Source organism: Rhipicephalus sanguineus, chromosome 5 (genome assembly GCF_013339695.2).
Source record: "Rhipicephalus sanguineus isolate Rsan-2018 chromosome 5, BIME_Rsan_1.4, whole genome shotgun sequence".
Lineage (NCBI taxonomy): Eukaryota > Metazoa > Arthropoda > Arachnida > Ixodida > Ixodidae > Rhipicephalus > Rhipicephalus sanguineus.
In genome coordinates this window covers 190,384,457-190,398,968 of record NC_051180.1, presented here as the reverse complement: position 1 = coordinate 190,398,968, position 14,512 = coordinate 190,384,457, and the positions used below count along the sequence as shown (strand labels likewise).

The 14,512-nt window shown below is 48.3% G+C and overlaps 1 protein-coding gene across 8 annotated transcripts in view; it reads right to left on the bottom strand.

The window, feature by feature from the left end:
- Positions 1-14,512, bottom strand: part of LOC119394533 (protein LMBR1L) — a 583,826-nt gene that overhangs the window by 262,655 nt on the left and 306,659 nt on the right. For all 8 annotated transcript variants that reach the window (XM_037661855.2, XM_049415813.1, XM_049415812.1 and 5 more), the window contains 2 exons: positions 13,183-13,247; positions 13,042-13,126 (listed from right to left, as the gene is read on the bottom strand). In XM_037661855.2, coding sequence (XP_037517783.1) covers positions 13,042-13,126; positions 13,183-13,247 — 150 coding nt within the window. The remainder of the gene's footprint in view (positions 1-13,041; positions 13,127-13,182; positions 13,248-14,512) is intronic.

Genomic DNA, 14,512 nt, shown 5'->3' with positions numbered 1-14,512 from the left:
CAGTTTTTATTTGTGCGAAAAAAAATCGCCTACCTTGGCCTGCTTCTTCGTCTTCGAAATGAAGTTGAAGATGCTGGCCTCGATCTTATCGAGGCTATCCAGGTGCGACATCCCGGTTCCCTCCATGTCGCCGCAAAAACGGCGAATCGAGCCGAACGCTGCCGCCACTTCAGCGGCGCAGTACGCGCGTGTAGCCGCCGCCTCGTCCAGACGACCTTCGTCGCCACTTGAGCTGTCGGCCTGGGCATCCTGGGTCCCTGCGACCGCAGCTACAATGTCCTCGTCAGCGAGGCTCGCAACAGCCTGAACATTAGTCCGCTTCCTCAAAATCGTCCGCAGACACTTCCGGTGGAACGGCAGCCGGGAAGAGGGGCGACAACTCGTGAAACGCGTTATCTATGCGCTTGTCGTCGCCGTCTTCACTGGTTTCCGCAAGTTCCGCCGTCACGAAGCCTGCCTTCCGGAAGCAGTTGGCACTGCGTCCGTCTTCACGTCTCACCAGGCGCCCGTCACCATTTAAATGGCACCAAGCAGGTGAACTTTCAGCCCACCTTGAAGGACTTGATGATGGCCTGGTCGAGCAGTTGCAGCTTCGCTGTCATGTTGGCCAGCAGAAACTTCAGCTCGATGTTTTTGAGCTCGCAGGGGAGCACGCACGCAAAAGAGGAATGCGGTGGTATGCGACAACTCACAGAAGTAAACTCCGCCAACGAAGCGCTTGCGATCAGTCGCGATGGCGGCGATGGCCACCCGGGAGCCCGGGCTACCTGCGAGGGCAGCAGGCAGCGATGTACGAAAGGCGCGAGATGTGGTTGGCTGAGCAAATACGAAAGGTGCGGGCTGTGGCTAGCTGATCAAAACTCACGAAACAGCAACAAAAAGAAAGAAAGAAAAGGCGAAAGGAGGAGGCCGCCAGCTCCTTCGTTCCTGCTCTCCGAGCCGATGGTAATGCGGAGCGCGTAGGAGAAAGAGAGAGGGGGAAAAAAACCGTTCCACAAGTTGAAGAACGAGCCCAGCAGGAGTACAGTCCGAGCCATCTCGCCCTCACGTTTTTCGAGCGTTTCGGGTGTCGGCTGAGGCGCGATGCCGCGAAAGTCGCGGGGCTCAGCGAGTGCCGAAGCGCGCTTTCCATCTCGCGCGGCGTTCGATATATCCGATGGCGGGTAAAAATACCGTTCAATATAGACGTGCGAATTTCTATACTTTTACAAAAGATTTTCAAGGGGATAATTTACGAGTTCGATATAGCCGAAAATTCGATATATGTGGGTTCTATATATCCGTGTTCGATTGTATGTGCATTTAAACCTAGGAGTGCCAGTCAGCGCCGATCGCAGCCATGGCGGCGAGTGTGGAACACTCTTTTTCTGCCTTTTTGGCGTCACGAAGAACGTGATCTCTTTACGAAATGGCCGCTGACCAATAATCCCTCGCATACTACCTGAAGGCATCAAGTTTGATAGAACGAGACCCTCCCTATGAATGAAGGAAAGAAGATGACTCTTAAGGGCTCGTTTTTCTTTGTTAGACACAATATTAATGAGAAATAACAGACAATATTGCCAAGGAAAGTATAGGGGATGTTATTTGTAATAATTGGGATATAAATGTGAAGAAAGTAAAGTGGACGAAAAGATAACTTGCTGCCGGCAGGGACCGAACCTGTGACCTTCGAATAACGCGTCCGATGCTCTACCACCGAGCTACGGTGGCGGTCATCCCCTCGTCCACCTTATAGGGTGTATATGTGCATTTAAACCTAGGAGTACAAGTCGGACGCGTTATTCGAAGGTCGCAGGTTCGGTCCCTGCCGGCAGCAAGTTATCTTTTCGTCCACTTTACTTTCTTCACACTTATATCCCAATTATTACAAATAACATCCCCTATAGTTTCCTTGGCATTATTGTATGTTAGTTATCATTAATATTGTGTCAAACAAAGAAAAACGAGCCCATAAAAGCCATCTTCTTTCCTTCATTCATAGCGAGGGTCTCGTTCTGGCAGACTTGATGCCTTCAGGTAGTATGCGAGGGATTATTGGTCAGCGGCCATTTCGTAAAAAGATCACGTGCTGTGTGATGCCAAAAAGGCAGAACAAGAGTGTTCCACACTCGCCGCGATGGCTGCGATCAGCTCTGACTGGCACCCTTAGGTTTAAATGCACATATATACCCTATAAGGTGGACGGGGGGATGACCGCCGCCATAGCTCAGTGGTAAAGCATCGGACGCGTTATTCGAAGGTCGCAGGTTCGGTCCCTGCCGGCGGCAAGTTATCTTTTCGACCACTTTACTTTGTTCACATTTATATCCCAATTATTACAAATAACATCCCCTATACTTTCCTTAGCATTATTGTCTGTTAGTTCTCATTAATATTATTGTGTCTAACAAAGAAAAACGAGCCCTTAAAAGCCATCTTCTTTCCTTCATTCATAGCGAAGGTCTCGTTCTGGCAGACTTGATGCCTTCAGGTAGTATGCGAGGAATTATTGGTCAGCGGCCATTTCGTAAAGTGATCACGTGCTACGTGACGCCAACAGGCAGAAAAAGAGTGTTCGACACTCGCCGCCATGGCTGCGATCGGCGCTGACTAACACTCCTAGGTTTAGATGCACATATATGCCCATAAAGTGGACGAGAGGATGACCGCCCCCGTAGCTCAGTGGTAGAGCATCGGATGCGTTATTCAAAGGTCGCCGGTTCGGTCCCTGCCGGCGGCAAGTTATCTTCGTCCACTTTCTTCACATTTGTATCCCAGTTATTACAAATAACATCCCCTATAGTTAAGTAATGTCGAAAGTTGGGCGAGTTGGTGATAGTTCATGATTATATATGTAGCAGCGCACGACGACAGGCACAAAAGGAACGAAAGGGACACCGCTGCGGTGTCCCTTTCGTTCCTTTTGTGCCTGTCGTCGTGCGCTGCTACATATATAATCATGATCCCCTATAGGCTTCCCAAGCAACGCTTAGCGGCGCTGCTACTCTTGACAGGCAGTGCCATCTCTGGCAGAAAAAGAGAAACTGGGGTGTACGCAGCGAGCGTTTTCCCTTCTCTCCACCGCATTGCCGCTCGCTTCTGTGCATGTGCAGAGCTCTCGCGGCGCCTCGCAATGTACCGCGTACCACCTGCAGTGCGGGTTCAAAAAGATCTCACAGCTGGACAAGCACTCCCGAAAAGCGAACTTGATAAAAGGCGAAAGGCTCGTCAATCACGTTAACGGTGAAGAGCAGACGATCGACGACAACGACGCCTGACTCAAAGCGAAATGCATTTCCCAAGTCGCGATTACACCGTGTAGGACGTATACCTCGAGGTAAGTCTCATTCTGTCATGTTAAAGATGAATAATGGTCCACATGCACTCCGAAATGAAGCCGTACACGCTATGGATGTTCTGCGGTGTGGACTACGAATCATATGATTGTTTTGATATGGCATGCTTAACAGTAGCAGCCGTGTACTTTCGTGAACAAACGTTTGCGGCGTGGGAAAAAAAGAAATTACACGGCCATGGCCCTGTTTCCTGAGAAGGTTAGAGTAAAGTCCTCCGTGCCACTGGAGAATCACCCGCGGATTAAGACGCGAGGCAGCTAGCTGAGCTTTAACCACTGTGAAGCAAGATAAACTGCTCGCCTCGTTTTTTCGGCTCTTGTGTAATGCTTACAGTGTCTTTTTTTATGATATCGGCTTGACAGGCGTATAAAACCTGCTGCGCGAACGCGGCTACAAGATCGCACAAAGTCAGAAGGTGACAGAAGGTTGCTTCAAGGTTGCAATTGCAAAGCATGTATTAAGTGCCAGTTGTATTTAGCGGCTTAAATATATATCACACTAATAAAGCGACAAAAACAAAGCAAACCTGCAGAACGATGTCAAAGCTTGCTGAAAATGCACGGACGTCCGTTCCGGCGTGATAAAGCAGCCTTCCCGACGCGTGAATTGCAGGCGCCGAACTTCTGACAATGTGCCGAGTTCAGTTGAATTCAACCAACCGCGCAACGCTAACGGTATAGCGCGAGTGTGAACGTTCAACAAGGACGGGTAGGTCTCACGAACACGGGGAATCAAAACACAAAGTTGTTTCACCTACAACCGTAACTGGACTTTCACAATCCGAGAAGACAGCGTGTAATCATTACTGTAGTCGCTGCGTGCATGCGCCGCGTTACTTACCGATTCAGGTAGTCGAAACGAACGAAAGCGATGAACTAAGACAGCCAAAATAGAAGGCGAGACAGCTCTGTCAGCTATCCACGCTTGCCGCCTTTATTTCTCGTGCGACACGACCGGGAACCGATACAGTTTCACACGTGAATCGTGTGCCTTGGTGTTGTCTGAACTGCTGTGGCAGGCCACTAAACCACAATACTTCGGGCCTCGCTTACGCTTCCGCGGGGTCGCTTCTGCCATCGCGGAAATGCGCAGCTTCGCACAGCAAGCCTCTCGGTTCAACGTGCCGAGCTGACGGCCCCCCCGTTACCCGCACTGACAGAAGAACGCGTGCGCGCGTGCGCTACCGCTGCCGTGAAAGGGGCTGAGTCGGCCGCGCATAAGGCTCAGAGCTTCCCGACAGAGCCGCAGCGCGGCCGGCGCGGCGCTGTCGTCGCGCCGCAAACTTGAGCTTGGGTTCCCTATACTTTCCTTGGCATTATTGTCTGTTAGTTCTCATTAATATTGTGTCCATTTAAGAAAAACGAGCCCTTAAGGTGGGGGTTCCACTGCAGTGTAGTTTCATTCTGAGCCGCCAGAAGACGCCACCAAGTCACGTTTGGAAAAAAGAGAGGAAAATGCGCGCTCCGCCGTGGCGACAGCGAAGAGCCTGTCCCTGCTCCAACTAATCCATTCTTTTCAGGGACGCCGCTGCTCCTTTGAAAAGTTTCAAATGTGCTTGACGCCCCCCCTTCCCTCCCGCCCGCTCCCCCCCCCCCCCCAAAAAAAGCACGGCCCAGGGAGCGTTCGTACTCCCATGCCACTGTCTAGAAACGAGGTGCCTCTTTCTCCTGGTAGTATAACTATTTACGCGCCGCTGCCGCAAGGGCTGCTTTTTTTTTCTCCCCTTCAACGACGCCTCTTTCTATCTCTCCTTCTGTGATGACCCTCGCTCACTTGTCCCTGTCCCCAGCGGTGCGGTTCTTTTCACGGGCGCTGCGCCGTACTCCCGACCGGGCTGCAGAAATTAGGCGCCTTTTCCTCTTCAAACCACTACCACCACCAACAATGGCGCTGCAAACCGCTCACGTAGGCTGCCTGGCCAGCTGCTCTCCGTGACATACAGTGCCGAAATGCGGGTTTGGGTGACAAACTCTATCGCGGAGGTCACATCACAAGCGAACCATGAGACATCACATCCTTCCGTGTACAGTGTACTTATGTAAATAATCCCCTCTGTCGCTGTCGTTTACTCCTACCTCATTTACTGATTGTCACTACTCAGTTATCTGCTTGAGCTAGACAGCGGTCATCATAATAAACTCTCCTTTTTCTTTGTTCCATTCCAAGTTCCAAGTGAAAAAAAAACGCGCGTGCGAAGCAATTTTATTTACGTTTCACTGGAGGTCTAAGCTTCATCAGATAAAGCTCGGACCCCGAGCGGAACGTAAATAAAATTGCTTCGCACGCGTGTCTGACTTTTCTGAGAATTTTTTACCAAACCTAGAAACCCTGCGTCGTTTCTGCGTGTGTTACATATATATATATTTGCACAGTAGAATTGACAGCAATCTTTCTGCGCCAAAAGTATGCAGAAGACATCGTTGTCACTGCAATTGTGCTGGAACGTGAGACATGGTGGTCTGACAGGAAGAAAAAGAAAGAATAAAGACGAGACTGCCTCCAGGATAGCATTCAACTCTGTCCCATTGTCAAAACCCTGCCGTTTGTGATACCCTGTAGAGGGTCGTGACGCTATTTCTGCGGCCCTTGTTGGGAACACGGCTCAGTTTTACCCTGACCTGCAACACAGGGTGTAAGCAAACTCGTATGTACTCCTTCCTTCCCCCATGGAAGAAACGCGCCCAGTGGTTGTGTGTAACACCTCCACCCCCCCTCCTCCCCTCATTATACCCGACACAACTTCTCGTTCTTCTGTAGGAGAAGACAAATTCTATTTGACTAGCTGTGCTCTTCTTTCACCGTGTAACATAAGCTTCCGAATGTTCGAAAGACGGGTAGTTTGGCAATTGCGTGCTACAACGCTGCCGCTCTGACCCACGGTGTCAAACCCGTGCCAACTGCCTAAGCAGCACAGTTTTCCCTGCTATACGTACCGTCATTTATTTCATTTGAATTGAAACTTCAGCAGAGTAGTATCAATTCATCTTTTGGTTGATGAAGCACTTATTTATCATGTTACCGTGTGCAAAGCATCAGACGAACCGCCAAACCATTTCTATGACAGAGCTGAAGCAATTACGTCTTGAGCGACATATATGCGTGGCATGAATGGTCCTGGTGCGTTATTCTCTTGTCGGGGGAACGACTTCTCTATTCGCGTACGCTATTTCAATATGATATTGATTTTCAATAAAGTTCGTTACAATAACATGATGAGTGGTCGTTTCACCCAAATGTCAGTAATTGACAGCAAGCTGGCGCTGATCGAAGCGTAGACGGCCTAACAGCCGGAGACGCACAGTGCGGTCGTCCGAGGTCAGTCTTCGGCGGAAACTCGGCGTCACGGCCTTTCCTGGGGCACAAAGGCGCCATGTGTCGCATTACCGCTTCGGCACCAGCGACAATGGTGTTGTTTCGAGCAATTGCAACCATGCACCTCCTGGTGCATGAGAAACAGCCGGCGTCTACCTTATCGCCGCAAAGTAAGGCGGCTGCCTTTATTCCGTCCTGGCACCCGAGGCAAAGGGTGGCTCGCCGATTGCGACAACTCTTAGAAAAAAAAAGGTCGGCATATTCACTGACTAAATGCTAACCGTTTACTTTTCACAAAATACACTAGCCTCTTAGTAAGTGAAGGTAGTAAAATGCAGGCTAGTGGAACTTGCTACCTAGTTAGTGAGTGAATAGTACTAGCTCGAATGGCTAGTCCATTACTAAGTTGTTAGTAACCGCGCTAACAACTCAATTAGAGGCTTACGCCTATTTTGTTTATATGTGCGTGTGCATTGCCATATAAAGATGATTCTATTACAAAAGTACCTAAAGGACTAAAAAAACGAAGTGGCATTGTCCTCGTACATTAACGAATGCCCGCTAATTAGTTCATGTAATTACCGTGGTAGGTACACAAAGCAACATACATAGAGGCATGAATTGATCACGAATGAGAAAACACACGCAAGTGCACACACAGAATAGCAAGACTTTTACGTAGCTGATATCTACTCTAGCAGCGGGATAGCACACCGTGTACTGGTTGGCAATCATAGAATTTAGAAGAATAATTGATGTTTTCTACACATTGTCGTGTGCCCTTATATTTGCTTATATGCGTGCCGTCACGTAGCACGAAACTTTAATTCCAAGGTAATCAATAAAACAAAAATTGTTTAAATTTTGCTAAAGACCGTCATGATTACGGCAAAGTATACTGCGCATCTACGAAAGATCTGGCAATGTGGGTGGCTAGTAGTTACTTAGTTAAAAACACCAAGTAAACTTTCTGGTTAGTGAAGGCAGCACTTTACGACCTTTACTAACTGCTGGCTAGTAAACAGATTTCGCGATGGTAGTAAAATACGCTCGAAACTAGTAAATGCAAGCATTTACTAACCATTTACTAACTTTTTTTCTAAGAGTGCACAGCGCACGCTCGAGAAGCTCAAAAGAAGCACTCTACGCGAGCAGTGGACACCAGAGGATGCGAATGAAATGCGTTCCGTTCTCTAGCGTCTCCCGTTACTAAGCACAGACTGTCGGCTTTCGTGCTGCAGCACATATTTTATTACCTGCTCTCATCCTCGCTCAATCGCCCCCCCATGCTGCCTCTCAGCTATAGGCTAGCACAGTGGATGTTATGCCCCATCTCCCGTACTCGTGGGGTCTAGACTACACCAGTCTTGGTGGCGTTGCCTCGTGCATAGTGCACCCCTTCTTCCCAGGGAAGGAATGGTTAGCCTACAGACTTTTGGGAAACCCTTGTCTCCCCCACTTACTCAATTAGACTGCATTGCCGTGGGAAACAGTACCGCGTTCCAGCTGCGTTTACACGAATGCGACAGAATGCAGCGGTAGCACATCACTTTTCCTAGAGCAATACGCCGCCGTTTACATGGAGTGCATGAACCCTCCCGAGAAGTCCTCGCTTTCTGCCCCCGCAGCTGTCGTGTAATATCGGAGAGGTGCACTCGAAGCCGACTCGAGGAGGGGCCGGCGTTCCCCTTCAATTGTGTAAGGTGGTCCATGAGTCGACTTACCCCTCGAAATCCACACCTGCCTGGCGCATTTGTGCGATGCGCCTTCCCAGCGCATTACACCCGTTTACATGGATGCGATGCGCCAGTTGTCGCATTCGTGTGAACGAGGTGCGTGCCGTGCCGGTTTACGGCAAACTGTCAACGCAGGCACACTTCCCTACCGTGGGAAGACGAACTGGGCCACACTCAGACAACGTGGAGACCATTTTGTGGGGACGGCGTGTCGGCGTCTTGTTGAATGAATGGAGTCGCCCCAGCTGGCCGGTTATAATCCCGTTTACATGAATGCGACAGTAGCGCATCGGCTTTGCAAGCGCGTTTCGGAAAGGCGATGCGACGCCGTTTACAGAACCCCTCGTCTTCTCTTCGCCGCAGCGGCCATGTGGTGTCGGGTTATAGCGAGCGAGTAAGACTTGTTGCTGGCCGAGTTCATTGATGTCAGAGGGATACATGCGCTTAGCCGTGTCTGAAGCACTGGAGACAAAAATTACCACCTCCTTCATGAACCTTCATCTCCTTCATGAACCACTATACAAAGAGATACATATTAGCGCGAACAAAGAAACAAAGACTACAGAGAGAAGTGGGAGGAAGCAGAAAGGTTTCAGCGCCTGACCTTTCTGCTCCCTCCCAATTCCTTCTCGAGTGTGTATTTTTTGCTTTGCGCTAATATGAATACCTTATAGCGAAAGAGGCACCCCCGGAGTTCGCACGACGGGAGGCCACCGTTACTCTCCTCGTGATTTACGGCCTGTGATTCGACCGGGACTCGCAAAACATCCCTGTCTGACGTATTACTGCAATGCGCCTTCCTAGCGAATTGCCATTGTTAACATGAACGCGATGCTCATCTGTCGCTTTCATGTAAACGTGTTTTATGCACAACGATACCAACTATGCTTTTTATAAACTTATCGTTTTCAAAAACGATTCTCTTCTTGTCTGGCTACTAGGCGCAAGTCCCAGTTCGGCTACGTTGGCTCGTCAGCCTTACGACTCACGCTACGAGTTTACGACCCGCTATCCTCAGACATCGCAAGTTCTCAGCACGGCAGACTTTCCAAAGACGTTGAGTTGTTAGCTCCTAACGTTTCTCCTTCAGGCGAAAGCGGCGGCAGATAAAGCACGAGCTGAGCAAAGAAAACAGAGAGGAGGTGTTCGATCGCGTGTCACGAGCACAACAGCATGCACTGCGCAGATATCGAGGAATTGCTGTTGATTTCAGCCGCCAGTGCAGCAACACAAGCTTACAGGCACGCGCCTAAGATTCCCGGCCGGAGGCTATCAATCGGATATCACTGTCTTCCGACGGCAAAGCTGTGTTGTGTGAAACGATGTCACACTTCGGGTTTCCTGCTCACCACATCAGCATTGGACGCAAATTCCCGCTACAGCAAGAATTGCTGCGTAGTCACCGATATGGTCTGCGCACAAGGATATACAGCAGCGAACGAACCGGGACCCCAAGCGTATCACGCATGTATGCTACCTGCCGTTTGTAAAACCTTGCCTGAGGAGGTTTACTGAAGAAATAAAAAAACTTAGGAGGCCTACTATTTAGGGCCGAAACATACAAATCCAAGTGCCAGAACAGATGTAGACCATTCGGAAAATCCCAATGAATATGTGCCCACACATGCCACAGGGTGACCGCAAATACGGCCGAAGCTTACCACTAAGGCTTTTTATATAAACTTTATTTGTGATTCGAGCAAACAGGTATACAAATTTAGGAGTGAAGTTTGCGATACTGGGCTGACAGAAACCGCGTTCCACACCCCAAAGTACAATCATTCAAAGTAAGAGCAATGAATCAGAGAAATACGCAAAGTGAGCTCGCAGTTCCTAGGCTGTAACCGCAGGCTGTCTAAAGGTGCGCGTGATAGAAGCGGGGGCGGAGGCAGGGTAACAACGCCAGCGCCTTGTTGCACGGTGTTCCGACTCAGAGTGAAGAGTTCGCAAACGCCCGCGTCCCCTTGGAGCTAGCCTTATGTAATTATGAGGAACGCCACTATGGGGCACTCCTGAACACCGAGTGCACGGAAATATATACGCGGGTGTTCCTGGATTTCGTTGCCATGAAAATGCGCCTGTCGTAGGCGGAAATCGAACCCACGTCCTGAAGCGAAACAGTCCGATGCATAACTTGCCAAAGTATATGATACACGGCGAATCGGAGCGAGCGTATCCTGTCAAGTTTCCGCTTGTAGCCTAATCTAGCAAGTACAGAGCACAGCAAGCGCAGTTGAACGGGATGGGTTACTTTCGCGCTCACGCACTTTTGCCCGGGGTAAATGCTGCGACGCATAAAGGAAAGGAAGCCGGTACCAAAGAAATTCGAGTGGCCTACATTTTGTAGAAGCGGAGGTATACATCTTAATTGTGTTTAATTGTTAATTTAGTTAGTTTAACTGTGCGGTGTTTAGTTTGTTAGCAGTGGCAGAAAGGAACACGCAGCAAGTACAAAACAGTTGTGTCATTCCTATATATGTGTGCCTTATCTCGTATTTATTATGTTTATTGCTGTGGATTCGTATGAACAAGCCCAGCAAACCACACCTCTGGAAAACGACATTTTTTGTAAAAAAAAAAGGAAAGAAAAGGAAAGCTGAGGTGCTATTCAAAACATACTTCGCTCACGCACATCTACTCAGTTCCCTCGCATCGCACGCGCACTGCCCGTTTTTCTGCTTTCTTTTGTCTGTCGTTGCACACCCCTCGGTTTTAGTGGTCGCCCGAGTGGGGCCACAAACATACGCACGCACACGTGGGGGACGTTCCGAGGGTACGGCTTTTTTTTTTTTTTTCACTTGACGACGCTCAACCCATACTCTCAGAGGACTTCACACCATGGGCGTAGGCAGGGGTGTGCAAAAGCGGCATTTGCCCCCCTCCAGCCACACCGGCACTTGCCCCCAACCAAGCTATGCCAGCTCTCTCTCTCCCCCCCCCTCCCCCAGCCGCGATGCAAGACGGGTTTGCACCCCCCAAGGCAAAATTCACTTGCTTTCACGCTCTCCCGCGCAGCCGTCAGAAAGGCAGACAAAAAGAGAAGACTTGCAGATGCTGGGGCATGGTTTGAAGTTGACATTCTCCCCTGAAGTAAAATGTTTTCGAACGCCACAGCCAGGGAGACGGGGAGCTTTCCAATTCAGCGCTTTCGTGTTGTCCGTCTAGGTGGCGCTAGAGGAAGATTTTCGTTGTAGTGATAGGAATAATGCAGATTTCTCAGTGTTCCTGCAGCATTTGTGTGTGATTAGTGTGTATAATTATATAAGGAGACCGTAACTATTATATTTTAAGCTATGCAGGCGGAGATTTCAGCGCAGTTTGAAGATTACTCCACTTTTGTTGACGTTTTCAGCATGAAAAATTAAGACACTTTACGAGCTTCGTATCGCATTTCTGCTTGCTTTATTGAAAAACGCTAGGTCTAGGAAATAGATAGGGGACTCTAGTTTCTCTACGTGCAAATTCGGCCATGGAACTTCAGTAGCTTTCCACGAAAATGGGCCACGGTAGGTCCCTATATTGAGAATATCGCCCAATTTAGATGAACATAATTTAAAAAGTAGCAAGTGCACATCGATGAAATTGAGCATTCAGACGGAAAACCTTGTCTTCTACATACTCCCCGAAAATGAACTTTCTCTAGCGAATAGTTACTGGACAATTTGCTGCGAAAGTTACTAAATTTGGCTGTTTTCAAAAGCGAAGCAACAAAAAAGTAGAAGTCCAACATCAATTTGCTACGTTGAGAAAATACGTAAATATGTCTTGAAAGTGCTGCGCAAAGAACAGTGCTGTAACTGTAGCAGATTTTTCAAAAAATGGTCACTGCTGAGGCACAGTCAGCCAATACCGTGTAACTTGCGCTTATTCTTGGCTGTCCATCCCCAAATACTAATAGTTGACTTGTTTTTAATAAATATATTTGAAAAGTACAAAGATCAAGCTTTTCAATGATATATAAGTCAACTATATAAAGCACGGAGAACAGCCGCCGCGTCGGCTGGAAAAGTGACAAAAACGACGTGTTCGTGCCGCCGGAGTGAGACCGCCGCCTTAAAAGCAATCTTCTTTCTTGTATTGTCATTGTTTCTTTTGCTGGGTGCAAGTTTGCCCAATAAATAATTCAGTCTTTATGCTCTGAGTGCTCTATTCTTAACCATAGCAACCATGCAACTACAGGAACAATTTATGGTACTGTGACATCCTCTTTGCCACACAACTTCTATTCATATTGGCACAAGTACTACATTAGGTCCAGAAGCACCACCTAAGTGATGAATCAGTGTTTCACTTATACAGCTTCTGTCGGGAGTCATTAGTCACTGGCAAAACAGATGAACGCTTTGGTGTCCATGGGGAGATTTCAGCTACTGGCAAAGAACCAGGAACAGTCAGAAGAAGCACGGCGGCATGTTTCACACAGGCGAATGTGACCTGAACTGTAGCCAGCAAACGGGTGACTGAGAAAACTTCATGAGAAGTGCACTGAAGACACGCGTGTGCCAAAAATTTTCGGTGGCGGTACTAGCGAAACTTGGTAAGAGAAAATGTGAGGAAACAGCTATCCGAACCTTTTCTTCTGACCCAAAAAGACGCAACCAAAATGGCAGCACACAATTTTGACAATAACCATGTCATCGTAGTCAGACACCCACCATGGCTAATGATGTGGGTCCTGCGTCGCAGGTTTTCCTCTTCCATCATGGCGCACTGGTATTCGTCCTGAATGTCGCGCAGGAACTGCCAAAAATGATGACAGTCACTGAGAGCTTGGTCAGAGCATGTGTATACCATACCTTGGGCTTGATCACCAGCTCTCCGAGAACCGTGAAGAGGCGAGCAAATCCGACTGGTGTGCAAACTGCATGAACAGAGCAAAACGTGGGCATGCCTCAAAGAACAGTGGCTCAATGATGTAATATAATGTAACGCCATATTACAGGACCCATCTGTTTACCTTTTAAAGGGGCCCCGCAACACTTTTCCAAGTAGCCACGAAATGGCTTCACTAAAGAAACTTATTGCCTCACGAATCAAACGCCACAAAAATTTTTAGAATCCGTCCAGTACGAGCGGAGTTACAATGATTTCTCGCATGCTGTAATTGCTTTCTCTCTCCTTTCGCCCCAACGAAAGCGCTGGAAGCTAAGCAGCGAGGGATGGCACGGGGGAAGAAGGTATGTTACGCTCGCCTCCCGACGTTGAGCACATTTCTTTTTCTTCGAGCGTGTGGCGTATTTTCAGTGCGATCGCGTGGGTGAGTGGCGGCCTCTCGCGGTGGCCGCAGTAAATACCAAGCGCGCCATGTGCAAATCAGCCAATGGCGTGGAACCTGCCTGTGAGGCCGTAAGCTTCATTTTTTGTCGAGAGAAGAGGAAACACTTTTTAGCTGACTTTGGGAATTTATTATAAATTCCAGGCCATGTGTTGCGCTGTAATGTTTGGCTCGCGTGTTCATGGGAGCCTCTACTACTGATCAAGAGCATTTTCTGACCATACTGAAAAAGTGTTGCAGGGCCCCTTAAACAGTCACACAAACTCAGTGAAATATGTAACAAATGAAGTTTACGAAAAAAATTGTTGCTAAGAAACCCAAAAATGACAGCCACTGTGATCCTCGCAGATTTGGCCGAGCCCAGCCACACCCATATAAACCAGCAGTCTTACGAAAACATGTTTTCTCTCATGGACTGTATTTTCTTAGTGGAAACTGTCACAACAGAAGCACACAAAGAATGACTTGCAGCCCCTAGTGGCTGTCGTCCCTGGTGAACAAGTGGAACAGCTGCCAGTGATGCTACCAAGAACTTCTGACTTGCAACAAATTTGGCAACAGCAAAAATTTTCATACTGAATTGCCTGGAGCAGCCAATTTCCCATTCTGAAGTACGTTGGAGGACACACTCAAAGACCTCAGTAATTAATACGAAGCTCTTTGAAGAACAAGGCGAATGTTTCGATCCATTGCAGATCCCATGGAGAAAATCACTATTATTCCACTCAGTATTACAACAATATAAGGCCAACATGCAGTTGGACATAGTGGCACATACCTCTTACATAGTTTTTTCAACACAAGCAAATAAATAATACTGGATCAATAACATTATAGATATGAAATAACAT